Source organism: Myiozetetes cayanensis, unplaced genomic scaffold (genome assembly GCF_022539395.1).
Source record: "Myiozetetes cayanensis isolate MyiCay16 unplaced genomic scaffold, myiCay2020 scf2-11, whole genome shotgun sequence".
NCBI classification, from domain to species: Eukaryota; Metazoa; Chordata; class Aves; order Passeriformes; family Tyrannidae; genus Myiozetetes; species Myiozetetes cayanensis.
The window spans coordinates 109144467-109158395 of record NW_026087411.1 but is presented as its reverse complement, the minus strand read 5'-3'; the positions used below and the strand labels follow the sequence as shown (position 1 = coordinate 109158395).

Genomic DNA, 13929 nt, shown 5'->3' with positions numbered 1-13929 from the left:
AGGATGTCCTCCCAAGTTCCTCAAAATGATCATCTCGCTTCATGAGGACCAGCGCAGCCAAGTGAGACATGGTGACGCACTTTCTGAGCCGTTTCCAATAGCCAATGGTGTGAAGCAAGGCTGCGTTCTTGCACCAACTTTATTCACAATCTTCTTCAGCATGATGCTCCAAAGGGCCACGGCAGACCTCGATGAAGAAAACGGTGTCTACATTCGATATCGTACGGACGGGAGCCTGTTCAACCTAAGGCGACTGAAGGCCCACACTAAGACCTTAAATTGTCTTATCCGTGAGCTGCTTTACGCTGATGATGCCGCCCTTGTTGCTCACACAGAAGTAGCTCTGCAGCGTCTAACATCCTGCTTTGCAGAGGCTGCTGAGCTGTTTGGACTGGAAGTCAGCTTGAAGAAGACAGAAGTTTTATATCAACCTGCACCTCAGGAAGTCTCCCATCATCCCCATATCACCATTGGTGAAACAGAACTCAAATCAGTCCAGCAGTTTAGTTACCTGGGTAGCATCATCTCCTCAGATGGTAAGATTGATGCAGAAATAGACAACAGGTTAGCAAAGGCATACAGAGCTTTCGGTAAACTCCATAAAAGAGTGTGGCAAAACAAACACCTGAAGAAAAGTACAAAGATCAGCATTTACAGAGCTGTTGTACTGTCTACTCTTCTATATGGGTCCGAATCATGGGTCATTTACCGGCACCACTTGCGTCTCTTAGAACGCTTCCATCGGTGCTGCCTCCGTACAGTTCTAAACATCCACTGGACTGACTATGTGACCAACACGTCTGTCCTTGAACAGGCAGCAGTCACGAGCATTGAGGCCATGCTGCTGAGAACACAGCTGCGTTGGGCAGGGCACGTCTCCAGGATGCAGGACTGCCGCCTCCCTAAGATTGTGCTCTATGGGGAACTTGCCACTGGCTACCGCAAGAGAGGAGCCCCGAAGAGGAGGTTCAAGGACTGCCTGAAACAATCCCTCAGCCTTGGCCATATCGATCATCACCATTGGTCTACCCTGGCCTCCAATCGGGAGGCCTGGAGACACACCATCTATAACGCTGCTGCTGCTTTTGAGAACACAGGCAGGGTCACTCTCGAGGAGAAAAGACAACGCAGAAAGAATCGCGTCTCGTCTGTATCACCTGGGGAGTCTTTCTGCTGTACCTTCTGCAACCGGACTTGTCTATCTCGCATTGGCCTTTTTAGCCATCAGCGTGCTTGTAGCAAGCGTGGGTAGAGCCCTTCTCAAATCTTCTTTCACGAAGCCCAGCCATGATTGTTTTCAGTTATTATTAAAGATTTTATTACTGCTACCTCTGCATTAAGTAGTGGAGTTGTCAACCAGTGGCTACTGATGGTGGATGCAAGAATTGTTCTGAATTAGATCATAAAAAGCTGCAAAGTGCTAACGGGTGTTTGCTTTCTTCCAGACATTGTAATTCTGTGGTGGTGGGAAAGCTGATGGGCTTTGAGAGTCTTGCTAAGCGCACAGATGTGTGAGATTCAGTGAATGTAATACACTTGGGTTTTCAGGAAATGTTTGATAAAGTTCTCCATGAAGTTATTGAAGGAATAAAGTTGCTGTGAGACTGAATGAAAAATTCCTTTTTGAATTAGAGTGATGTGTGTAGGAAAAGCTAATCCATGTCATGTCTCCATGGAACTGCCAGTTGCAAGTTGAGCATCAGCTCACGAATATGTGGTGGTGTCGCTTTCAGTTCTGAACTCCTCAGCTTGGGGGGTAGTGACAGCCCAAAACACCAGTAGGATGCCAGGGGTCATCAGTTCACTTGAGAGTGGGATATACTAAGGCCCCTGGATAGATGGTTAAAGGGATGGATCAGCTGTCTGACATGGGGCTGAGGGGGCTGGGACTCTTCAACTGAGAAGACAAAGCCAAGGGGAAATACTATACAAGTTTACACAGCCATGGAGGTTGTGACAAACGAAATTCAGTGATGGGGAGAACACCCTGGGGGACTAGTAAGGTGTCAGCCTAGAGCAGATGGGAGAGAGAAGCTTCTTTATGTAGCAAAATCTGGTGTCTATCCCCAAGAATGCTATGGAGGCAGACAGGACCATGGGTGCTGAAAGGGGTTAGACAGGGCCAGCTGCAGACATAAAAAGGAGATTTATCTCCCTAATGAAACCCTTATGGGTGCTCTGGGAATGTGGGAGGATCTGAGTTGCAGGATAGCTCTCTGCAGAGCCTCTGGGATTGCAGCCTCTGGGAGCGTGTTCTGCACTAGATGGGCCATTGATCTACCTTAATGGGTTTCTTGTGCAAAGTGGTGGTTTCCTTCTCCCAGAGTGTCTGTTCTCTCCGCTGGAATCTCGCTTAATGAGCTGATGTGAGAGAGTAACTGCTGCATACTCTGCCTTTTTATCCAGAACTGATGCTTTCTTTTTTATAGGCTTCTTAGTCTTGATTGGCACATTCAATTCCAGTGCTAACATCCTAATTTAGAAAGATAGAAAGGTGGGAGACAATTACCAGAAAAATTGTCTCTGTTCTTTTCCTCCTACACCTTTCCCCTCACTTGTTCCCGCTGTTTCTTGTGTCTCACTTTCTTCTCCACTCGTGTCTTTCAGCAATTTACAAAACACCTTGGAGCTTCCTGAGGCAGAGATAATTGCCTAATATTATTTTGTATAATAAATTATTTTATTGCCCTGCCCTATGGGTCTGCCATTGAAGTAATATTTATATGTTTATAAGTGTTTTCAAATATGAGCTGTGTCATGGCACTTGTAATACAGGACTTCTGGGCTCAACGCTACTTTTCTTAGAGTTGGAGTAGATGGCTAAAATGCTGCCCCGTTTTCTGAATTTTCTTAGCACATCATCTTACCTTTTTACTAACATGATTGTATGAAAGGGTCAAGTTTATCAAGGCCTTTGCTATGTTTAGTTGCAGGATGCCATGATTTTTGAGTATAATATGTTCTTATACCTGAAATGGTAAATACCTGAAATCTGTTAGTCTGTTGAATGCCTGTCTAAAATCACTGACCTCTTGAGTAATTTAAGTGGCCTCTCAGTCTTTTAAATCTCTTGTTTCAGGAAGTTAAGAAGGATGTAGAGCCCAAGGATGATGCTGTACCACTCAGGAGGGAGAAATCTGGCAACGTAGCCAGTCTTGTGCAGCGGATGAGCAGCTATGGGCTTCCAGCAGGAGGATTTCAGCCTCATCCCCCATCCAAAGGATTCAAGAAGAGTATGTAGTCCTTCCAGTTCCTTCAGTTGTGTAAGCTTCTGATGGGCTTTTAAAAAATGAACATGAATTATTTAATGACTGACTTAGTTTTAAGGTTATATGGAAAACTAGAAGCATAAGGGGAAAAACTGATTCAAAGCCAAGTTTTGCTTGTGGATGTATGGGCAGAAAGCTTATATGTAGGTTTTAAGAGCAGTAATAGGGATGAATTTTCTTGGGAACAGGATTTAGACACCTTCCAGATGCCAGAGAGCTCTGTAACGTCATGTGAGCTCTGGTTGTATTATCAATGAGATAATTATGAATGAGAACTGCAGGCCTTTTCATGACAATCAGAAATCTCTTCCTGTGGTCTTTTTAAAGGAAGTGTTAAAACATGAAGCTCTGTTAAAAATTCAAGGGTTTGTGACAAGGGAACATTCCAGAGTTCAGATTCCTCAGGGCTGGCCTGCTTCTGGTGTGAAATAAGGTGGAGTTGGTGGTGTCTAAACAAAATTAGTGGTTTTCCTTTTGTTATTAACAGCAACCCTCAGGATGGTCAGGAGCACAGCGTTGTTGCCTCTGTGTCTGTGGTTTCTGTGTTTTAATGCCAGTTTTTAAAACATGGTGACCAAAATGTAGAGCAGAAAATTTGCCATTCCCTGCATCCAGCAAATTGACTTGTGATTTGTATTGGGACATATCAGTCTCTTATAAGACATTGCTCTAAAATACTCTGGCTTCCTCTCTCTTACAAGGGATTGGAGGCTTTTATGATTTAAGCTCGTTAGCAAGTGCTGGGGGAGGCTATATAAGAACCTCCAGGAGCGTGAGCGATCTTCGCTCACGCACCCCCACAGGAGTAGACTAACAGGGTGTGGCACAACAATTTCAAGGCATTTCAAGCCTGCAGGGCACAACCAGCTCCCTTTTCTTGTAGGTGAGTGTGCTTTTTAAAGCTAACAATGGTTTCCAGAAAAACAAAAACTGTTACTGCTGTTAATACTAGGAGTGTGTTTGCTCAGACACTCCCCTCGAAGAAGGATGCAGCCACCCAGGTCTCTGGGTGTGCTGAGTGTCTGAGCCTGATGTTGGTACCGGAGGATGGTGTAGGAGGTAGCTGTGTACGATGCGAGCAGGTGAGTGATTTGCTGTGCCTTGTAGCAGAACTTAAGGAAGAGGTAGAGAGATTAAGGTGCATTAGGGAGAGTGAAAAAGAAATTGACTGGTGGAGTCAAACCCTTTTAAACCCTAAGGAAGTCCAACAGGAGACGGCGAAGCCCTGCCTCTCCTGCCATAAGACAGATGGAGCAGACCAAAATGATGGGGGGGAATGGAAACAGGTCCCTAATGGGAGAGGTAGAAGAATTCTTTCTAGACCCCCATCACCCCTCAGGGTGCCCTTGAAGAATAGATACGAGACTCTGGACCCAGACAGTCAGGTAGAGGACAGCCAAGACGATCCCTCTAGAGAGCCTCCTTGTTTGGCCCCGTCCAAAAGACGGATTACAACCACAGGTATAAAAAAAAAAAAGAAGGGTAGTTGTAGTCGGTGACTCCCTTTTGAGGGGAACTGAGGGCCCTATATGTCGCCCAGACCCATCCCAGAGAGAAGTATGCTGCCTTCCTGGGGCCAGGGTGAGGGATATTAGTAGGAGACTTCCTGAGTTAATTCAGCCCTCAGACTATTATCCTCTGGTGGTAGTCCAGGCTGGCAGTGAGGACATTAATCAAAGAAGTGCCAAGATAATTAAAAAAGACTTTAAAGCACTGGGTCAGTCAGTTCAGGGGACAGGAGCACAGGTGATATTTGCCTCAGTTCCTGTACTATCTGGGATGGATGAGGAGTTAAATAAAGAGAGGAGTAAAAAAGCCCAACTCCTCAACAGATGGCTAAAGAATTGGTGCCACCATCAAAATTTTGGTTTCTTTGACCATGGGGCAAACTCCATGGTACCTAGTTTCTTAAAATCAGATGGGATTCATCTTTCTAGGAAGAATAAGAGGACTGTAGCCCATAAGTTAGCGAGGCTGATTAGGAGGGCTTTAAACTAGGTTTGAAGGGGGAAGGGGTTGAAACCGGGCTCTCCAGTGATCAGCCTAAGGATGGAAAGCCTGAGTTAAGAATTAAATCAACAGCCCACCTGAAGTGCATGTACACTAATGCACGCAGTATGGGCAACAAACAAGAGGAGCTGGAGGCAATTGTGCAGCAGGAAGGCTATGATGTAGTCGCCATCACAGAAACATGGTGGGATGACTCGCATGTCTGGAGTGCTGCTATGGAAGGCTATAAGCTCTTCAGGAAGAACAGGCAGGGGAGGAGAGGTGGAGGGGTGGCTTTATATGTTAGAGACTCTCTGGACCCTGTTGAACTTGAGGTCAGCAACAATAAGGTTGAGTGCCTGTGGATCAAAATCAGGGGAAGACCAACAAGACTGACATCATCATGGGTGTCTGTTATAGACCGCCCTACCAGGATGATGAAGGGGATGAATTATTCTACAAGCAGCTGGCGGATGTCTCAAAATTGTCAGCCCTTGTCCTTGTAGGTGACTTTAACCTGCCAGATATCTGCTGGGAGCTCAATACTGCAGAGAAGAGGCAGTCTAGGAATTTCCTGGAGTGTATAGAGGACAATTTCCTTCATCAACTGGTAAATGAACCTACCAGGGGTAAGGCCCCGCTAGACCTGCTGTTTACAAACAGAGAGGAGCTGGTGGGAGATATAGTGGTTGAAGGCCGCCTAGGAAATAGTGATCATGAAATAATAGAATTTTCAATACTCAGAGATTCAAGGAGAAATAACAATAAAACCTCTACGCTGGACTTTCGGAGGGCAGATTTTGACCTATTCAGAAGTCTAGTCCAGAGCATACCCTGGGAAACAACCCTTGAAAACAAGGGAGTCCAGGAGGGATGGATGTGCTTCAAACAGGAAGTTTTGAGTGCACAGGAACAGGCCATACCGGTGTGCCGAAAGGCAAGCCGGCGGGGAAGACAACCAGCCTGGTTAAACAGGGAGATTCTGAAGGAAATCAGGGATAAAAAGAGAGTTTATCGACTATGGAAGAGAGGGCTGGCTACTTACGAAGAATTCAGGAAGACAGCTAGATCATGCAGAAAGAAAATCAGGGATACAAAAGCGCAATTTGAAGTTAAATTGGCCACTTCTGTTAGGGATAACAAAAAGTCCTTCTATAAATACATTAATAACAAAAGGAGGGGCAAAGAAAACCTCCATTCTTTGATGGACTCGGAGGGAAACATAGTTAATAGAGATGAGGAGAAGGCTGAGGTACTTAACACCTACTTTGCCTCAGTTTTTACCAGTAAGACAGGTGGCCCTCAAGGCAACTGGCCTCTGGAGCTGGTAGACAGAGAGAGGAAACCAAATAGCCCCCTGTATTCCAGGAGGAAATAGTTAGTGACTTACTGAGCCACCTGGATCCTCACAAGTCTATGGGACCAGATGGGATCCATCCTAGAGTAATGAGGGAGCTGGCAGAAGAGCTTGCCAAGCCGCTCTCCATTATCTTCCAACAGTCCTGGCTCACTGGGGAGGTCCCACATGATTGGAAGTTGGCAAATATCACCCCAATCCATAAAAAAGGCTGCAAGGCTGACCCTGGTAACTACAGGCCTGTCAGCCTGACCTCGGTGCCTGGCAGAGTTATGGAACAGATCATCCTGTGTGCAATCACACAGCACCTACAAGATGGACAAGGGATCAGACCCAGCCAGCACGGGTTTAGGAGAGGCAGATCCTGTTTGACCAACCTGATCTCCTTTTACGATCAGGTGACTCACCTGGTGGACGAGGGGAAGGCTGTGGATGTGGTCTATCTGGACTTCAGCAGAGCCTTTGACACTGTCTCCCATAATATACTCCTGGAAAAGCTGGCAGCCCATGGCTTGGACAGGGGCACTCTGTGCTGGGTTAGGAACTGGCTGGAGGGCCGGGCCCAAAGAGTGCTGGTGAACGGGGCTGCCTCCAGCTGGCGGCCGGTCACCAGTGGTGTCCCCCAGGGATCAGTGCTGGGCCCAGTCCTGTTTAACATCTTTATCGATGACCTAGATGAGGGGATTGAGTCCATCATCAGCAAATTTGCTGATGACACCAAGTTGGGAGGGAGTGTCAACCTACCAGAAGGCAGGAGGGCTCTGCAGAGGGACCTGGATAGACTGGAGAGATGGGCTGACTCCAATGGGATGAAGTTCAACAAGGCCAAGTGCCGGGTCCTGCACTTTGGCCACAACAACCCCTGCAGCGCTACAGGCTGGGGACAGAGTGGCTGGAGAGCAGCCAGGTGGAAAGGGACCTGGGGGTGCTGATTGACAGGAAGCTGAACATGAGCCAGCAGTGTGCCCAGGTGGCCAAGAAGGCCAATGGCATCCTGGCCTGCATCAAGAACAGTGTGGCCAGCAGGAGCAGGGCAGTGATCCTTCCCCTGTACTCTGCGTTGGTGAGGCCGCACCTTGAGTATTGTGTTCAGCTCTGGGCCCCTCAGTTCAGGAAGGATATTGAGGTGCTGGAGCGGGTCCAGAGAAGAGCAACCAGGCTGGTGAAGGGACTTGAGCACAAGTCCTATGAGGAGAGGCTGAGGGAGCTGGGATTGTTTAGTCTAGAGAAGAGAAGGCTTAGAGGTGACCTCATCACTCTCTTCAACTACCTGAAGGGAAGTTATAGCCAGGTGGGGGTTGGTCTCTTCTCCCAGGCAACCAACAACAGGACAAGGGGACATGGGCTCAAGCTCTGCCAGGGGAAGTTTAGGTTAGATGTTAGGAAGAAATTCTTTTCAGAGAGGGTGATCAGGCATTGGAACGGCCTGCCCAGAGAGGTGGTGGATTCACCATCCCTGGAAGTTTTTAAAAAGAGATTGGACATGGCCCTTAGTGCCATGATATAGTAATTAGAGTTGGATCAGGGGTTGGACTTGATGATCTTGGAGGTCTTTTCCAACCCAATCTATTCTATGATTCTATGATTCTATGAAGCTTGCTTTTTTAAAAACAAAGCATTCAGAACTTACTGTTTCTGATGTGTTTATGCTTTGAGATTTTGCCTATAAAAGGAGAGGAGCCACTGGTTGTCTTTGAAAGCCCTGAAATGAGACTACCAGATTTATAAATTTCTGGATACTTTGTTCTAGGCAACTAAGGGTTCAAAATTACTTTTTAGTGTCTCTTGATCTGCGTGTGCTTATTGGCAACACCAGTATGTGCTTGTTCGATGTTTACATCAGCAGGCTTTGGAAAAATCTAGCCTGAAGGATTAATGCTGTTCCTGGATAAATGCAGCCAGGCTTCGGAAGGGAATAAGCATGATTCTTATGGGTCCTCCTAACTGGAGATATTCTAGGATTCAGTGAACATGATCTGATACCAGTTCAGCTGCCAGCTACTTGTTTTGGTCTCCCTAACCCTGGAATGATCCCATATCTCATGTCTCATCCTCATGCTGGTGGCCGTGGCCAGGGTAGTAAGTACAACTTGCTCTCCAACTCCACAGCACTCTGGCTAGTCTCTTCCTTCTGGAAGAAAATGATGTTCCCTTCCTTTAGGGATACAGTTGTTTACTTGGTGCAGTGACAGTCTTCGTTTCCATTTTACTTGCTGTTCCCTTTTTTCTTGGAAGATTGTTTAAACAGCTCCAGCAGATCTCGTTTGCTCTGTGCCTGGGCAATCACTTGGATCCTTCAAAAGGTTTTCAGAGCTTAGTTGTCTTTTTCACTTCCGGTTCCTCACCTGGTAAAATGAGGTTTATAATGCTAAAGAAACCCTTAATTTTTTTTTAATAGCAAGTTTCCGTGTGCAGTGAGGCAGGTTGTCTGTGCCTGCTCAGCTCCTTGTGTTGTTCTCATGTGCAGCTCCTGCTGAATTCAGGTATTTTGTGTCAGGTGGGTGGTAAGCTGCAGGCAGAATTCCCATCAGTTAGATGTCTGCCTTTATTCAGCAGAAGGAAAACGTGGAAGGTGGGGTAAGTGACTGCAACAAAGGGCTAAATTAGGTTTACCCTGTACAAAACAAACAAAACCTGAAGCCAGACAAGTTGTTTTGGAAAGGGACAGAATTGCCTGCAGGCTGCCAGCCCAGCAGTCCTGCAGCACCACTTGAAGCTGGAGTGTTGTTTCCTGGGTTGAGTTGGTTACCTTAAAATCACAGAATAAATATCCTGAGTTGGAAGAGACCCACCCATCAGGATAATTGAATCCAACTCCTGGCCCTGCACAGGACATCTCAAGAATCACACAGTGTGCCTGAGAGTGTTGTCCAAATGCTTCTTGAACTCTGTCAGGGTTGGTGCTGTGACCACTTCTCTGAGGAACCTGTTCCAGTGCCCAAACACCCTCTGGGTGAACAACCTTCTCCTAATATCCAGCCTACACCTGCCCTGACACAGCTTTATACCACTAACTTTCCTAGGTTAGTCTAGGGATTTTCAAAAGTGGAAGGCAGTACTTGCTAAACTGGATCTCACTGAAAGCATACCTTGGGTGAGGAAGAGTTCTGGATGTGAAATGCATCCATGGGTTTGTTTTCTCCCCCATTTAGGTAGAATTACAGTATTAAAAAGGAATGCTGAGATCAGATTTATACCAAATGGCTGTGACTTTTTAATTTGCCTTTTTTTGGTATCAGTTAATCTCCTACAAAGGAGGAGCCCTGAAAGCGCTGCAGGAGGCAGTAAAGGCCAGTGAACCGTTTATTGCAATTACTGTAAACTGAACAATCCCTCTGGGCTGATGCGTGAGCTCCAGTGGAGGCAAAAGAAGGGGGTATTATGTGGGCAATTATGTGTTATTAGAAATAACCCACAGAGTTTCATGTTCCTGGTTTATTTGCACGGGTCATATACCAGCATGTAGAAAACTCTTGGTTTGGTGAGGCCTCTCTCAGAAATTTTAGATGCAGAATATTGCTCAGATGTCTGGCGTGTTTTGCACTGAGAATGCTGGGTGTGGCTGTCTTCTAAATGTCTGACTTTGGACTTTCAACACTGCTATAATAAGACAAGGATCAATCTTGGAGGCAGTATCTGTGTTTTGAAATGTTTTTACACAGCTAATTTTGATTGTTGAAGCTTCAGTGTGAAAGGAGTACAAAGTATGGGAGAAAGCATGGGAATTATACAGCTGCTGTAAGCTTAGGCTTTACCACGTCAAGCTTTTGATTCATATTTTCATTTAAACTGAAGCAGTTTTTTTGAGGAGGATAGGGAATCTGTGTGGGTCATAGCTCAGGATGATAATTGCCTTCAAAAGTGTGCTGGCTGCTCTGCTGTGGAAAAGGTCTGAAGGCATGGCCTCTTGTTTGAAGGAGAAATGCATAAACTCTCTGGGTTCAGCAGCAGCATCACTCCAGGATATGTGCACAGTAATTAGGCAATGTGGGTTCACGCTGCTGTGGCTGGAGGGTTTGTTGGAAGCCACTTCAATGCTCTCCCCCTCTCGGGATGTCATTTTGTCTTTTTAATGCCTGCAGAACTTTAATGATATGTGGCAAACATCTGAAGATTGCACTCAATTTTAATTTCGCTTTTGTCAAACACTGCTAATTGACGCTTAGTTTGAATTCCTCGACTCCATGTTGGCACTGAGAAAAGGGAGATTTTTTGCATTCACAAATTTAAATGAGCTTGGATTTTGAAATATGAGCCCAGCAAATGTTGGCATTACCTCAGAGCTGTGGTTAGCTGTGGTTTGTGTTGGAGGGCAGAAGGGCTATCAGTGCACAACAAAAGGTGTCATTGCTTTCAGGATGGTTTGAAGACTGGAGGCTCAAACTTGCATGTTTTCTTCAAAGTGGGTGCTAACTGGAAGCAGCTGTCATTCCTGCAGATTTTGGTCAGGAAATAGCTTGAAAAATTGTAGTGGGGATTTACCTGACTCTTGAGTCAACATGTTTTCAGAGGTTGTTGGTAATTGGCGATACAGTGTTGGAATTGTCTGCCTGTTCTCAACCTCTATCTAAGTGGTGGCTCGATAGACTAACGTGACAAAAGAAACTGGAAAACCAGCATCAAAAGCAACGTAGCTTTTTGGGATGGCTTTTGGGTCTTCTGGTCAGATTGGATCTTCAGGAACTTGAGTGTAGGAAAGGCTGGTTTTCCTTCGTGGGTGTTCTTACTTCTGCTGTTCCCCTCGGATCAGGGTCCAAGAAGCGTCAGTGCAAAGTGCTCTTCGAGTACATCCCACAGAACGAAGATGAGCTGGAACTCAAGGTGGGGGATGTGATCGACATCAACGACGAGGTAAGAGCTGTTTTGCAGAACTGATCATCTCTTTTATGTACCAGAAGTCAAATTGATTTTTTTTGGCTGATTGCTTGGTTTGCAAGCATGTTGGAAAAACAGCATGGGAAAAGTAGTGTTTTTGCAGCTAAAGCTATTAACTTAGGAGTTATTTCTCTAAGGATCTAATCCTAAATTAATGAATACTAGATGTTTACAGGAAATATTTGATCATCACAGCAATAAATTGTAATCTGTAGCACAGATTCATTTTTTGAAAGGCTTTTACAGATCTCTGGTTCTGTGTGATTGTTATTTTTGGAATGCTTTTGCTAAAACTGTTGAACCACTTGCCTTTAAGTAGACATACTCGAGCTTGGTTTAGGTGAATGTTATTTGACCTGATTCTCCAGTTTTATGCTCTCTTGTAAGCACATTGAAGCATTGAACTGCCAATACCAATATTCAACACAGAAGCCTGCAGCTGTAATGCAATACACTTCACCCCACTTGCAGAATAATATGAAGCATACAAATGCATTCAACATGTTATTATTTCTGCTACCTCCTTTTTCCATTGTGTAAGAAATGCAGTTTAAGATATCTCAATGTTCAGACTTTGGCACTGACCCCATGTGATTGAGAACAAGGGGTTTTTTTTATCTCTTCCTACCTATGTGCTTCCTTGATATCTCTTCCAATCAATAGCAGCTTGTGTTGTGGGAAGCTTTTGAAGAGAGTGCTAGTGCTCACCTGGCAATTGCCAGGAAGGACTTTTCCATTCTCCTAGCCAGAGAAAAACTATGTCTTTAGATGCATTTGCACTAGTAGAATATAATATCTTTGAGTAAACAGAGCGAGTGACTTGTGAAACCTGCTCACTAAACTCAGTTTCATAAATACCATTGTGTGGGCGTTTGTAAAGGAGTGTTCCTGGGTAACCTCAGCAGTTTAATTTGTGGACGGTGCCTGTACTAGCAGTCATGACAGAATAAACAGAATAAAAAAATCAAGGCATTTCCTCATCTGGTTTCTTAAGGAAATTTTTTTATTAGTCCTAATTCTTACTGCTCTGCTAATGATTTTAAAATATGTGTTTGTAGTACCCAGTCTTCACTACTTCTAAGAAAAACTGCTAAGAAAATTTTTAGGCAAATGCTAGCAGGGAGAAAAATACTGCAGCTTACTATGAGCACACTGTTTTTATGGTGATGTAGAATAGACCTGGCAGGTGTAGACTAGGTCTGTCTGCTTCACAAAACTTTACTGATGGACCAGAAATGTGAAGAATGGTAGAAAATACTTTCCATTGGTTGTGCTGTGTGCTGGGGGAACTTGTCTTCACTACCGTGAGATGATTCACTTCCATATATATATGTGTTTATATATATAAATATGCAGATAACTTGTAACTGTTACTTGAAGGAAAGATCATTTGGTTACCTCTTTATGGGAAAAATATGGTAAAATGAGCTTCAGTTCTACATTACCTGAGAATAATTCAGTATTTAGTCCTTGAGTTGTATTCGTAAACTATGTCCTTAAAACTGACACCACTGATAGTGAAATCAAAGGTGGAGGCAGATGGGTTCAGAAATTAAATTACTAATATTGAGGAGAGCCTTTAGGGAAGAAGAGTCTTGTGCTGTGTGCTGGCTGATTCCACAGGGTTTCTTATTTATAGAACATGTGAGTTTTATGTGCAAAAAAAATGTGCAGAGTGCATGTGATAACTGTATCATTTCTGTGAAACATTTGTTTCTCTTTTATATCTTCCCCCTACTCTTGTCAGAAGCAACACTAAACAGCAGATTTATTTTTGTAGTATTATATTTTTAGTATTTGCCTGCTGGTGCTAGCAAGCAAAATAAAATTTCATCTAACATCGTTAGTGAAGTTTTTATTAAAAAAACCCAAACTATATTGGCAAAGCTGCTTGTTTCAGCCTTTTTCCTTGTGTTTTGTTGAGAAGTCTTGAGCTTTTTGATAGAAATAAGTTGATGGGATTCACACGAAAAGAGTTCTGCTGTGTGTACCAGAGCTGTACCTCCCTCTTGTGGAAATTGTATCACCCAGTAAGATTTTGAAATGGAAGTGGAAGGTTGGGAAATTGTCATCTGTGTTGCTGGCACTGACAGATGTGCAGATGTTCTCCACCAAAGCGTGTAAAACTTCTTAAGCCTGCTTTTTCAATGTCAATTAAAGATACAAACTATATTACCAGAAAAAATATATAGTCATTTAAAGGCAGTGTGCTGAGGAGGTTGAAGCAAGTGTGCTCAAGAAATGTTTGTTTTGTTGCTGAGTGTCTCTGAACTGGCGTCTCTTTGCGTTGCAACTCTGCAGAGTGCTTTGCTGACCGTATTTCTTGGCAGAAGAAGAAAGGGATGCTCAAGCTACTTTCTGTATCGTAAGCATTAAAAGTCCCTTTCTCCAGGCTCCTGGGTGTAGTCTGGGTGAGTCAGGGCGCTTGTATTTTAGGTT

The 13929-nt window shown here is 44.5% G+C and overlaps 1 protein-coding gene across 2 annotated transcripts in view; it reads left to right on the top strand.

Moving 5' to 3' along the window:
- CD2AP (CD2 associated protein) overlaps positions 1-13929 on the top strand; it is an 85088-nt gene that overhangs the window by 38122 nt on the left and 33037 nt on the right. For both annotated transcript variants that reach the window (XR_007628920.1, XM_050315418.1), the window contains exons 3-4: positions 3080-3233; positions 11366-11466. Coding sequence is in view for 1 of the 2 variants with exons in the window: in XM_050315418.1 (XP_050171375.1) it covers positions 3080-3233; positions 11366-11466 (255 nt within the window). In the remaining variant the exon portion in view is untranslated. The remainder of the gene's footprint in view (positions 1-3079; positions 3234-11365; positions 11467-13929) is intronic.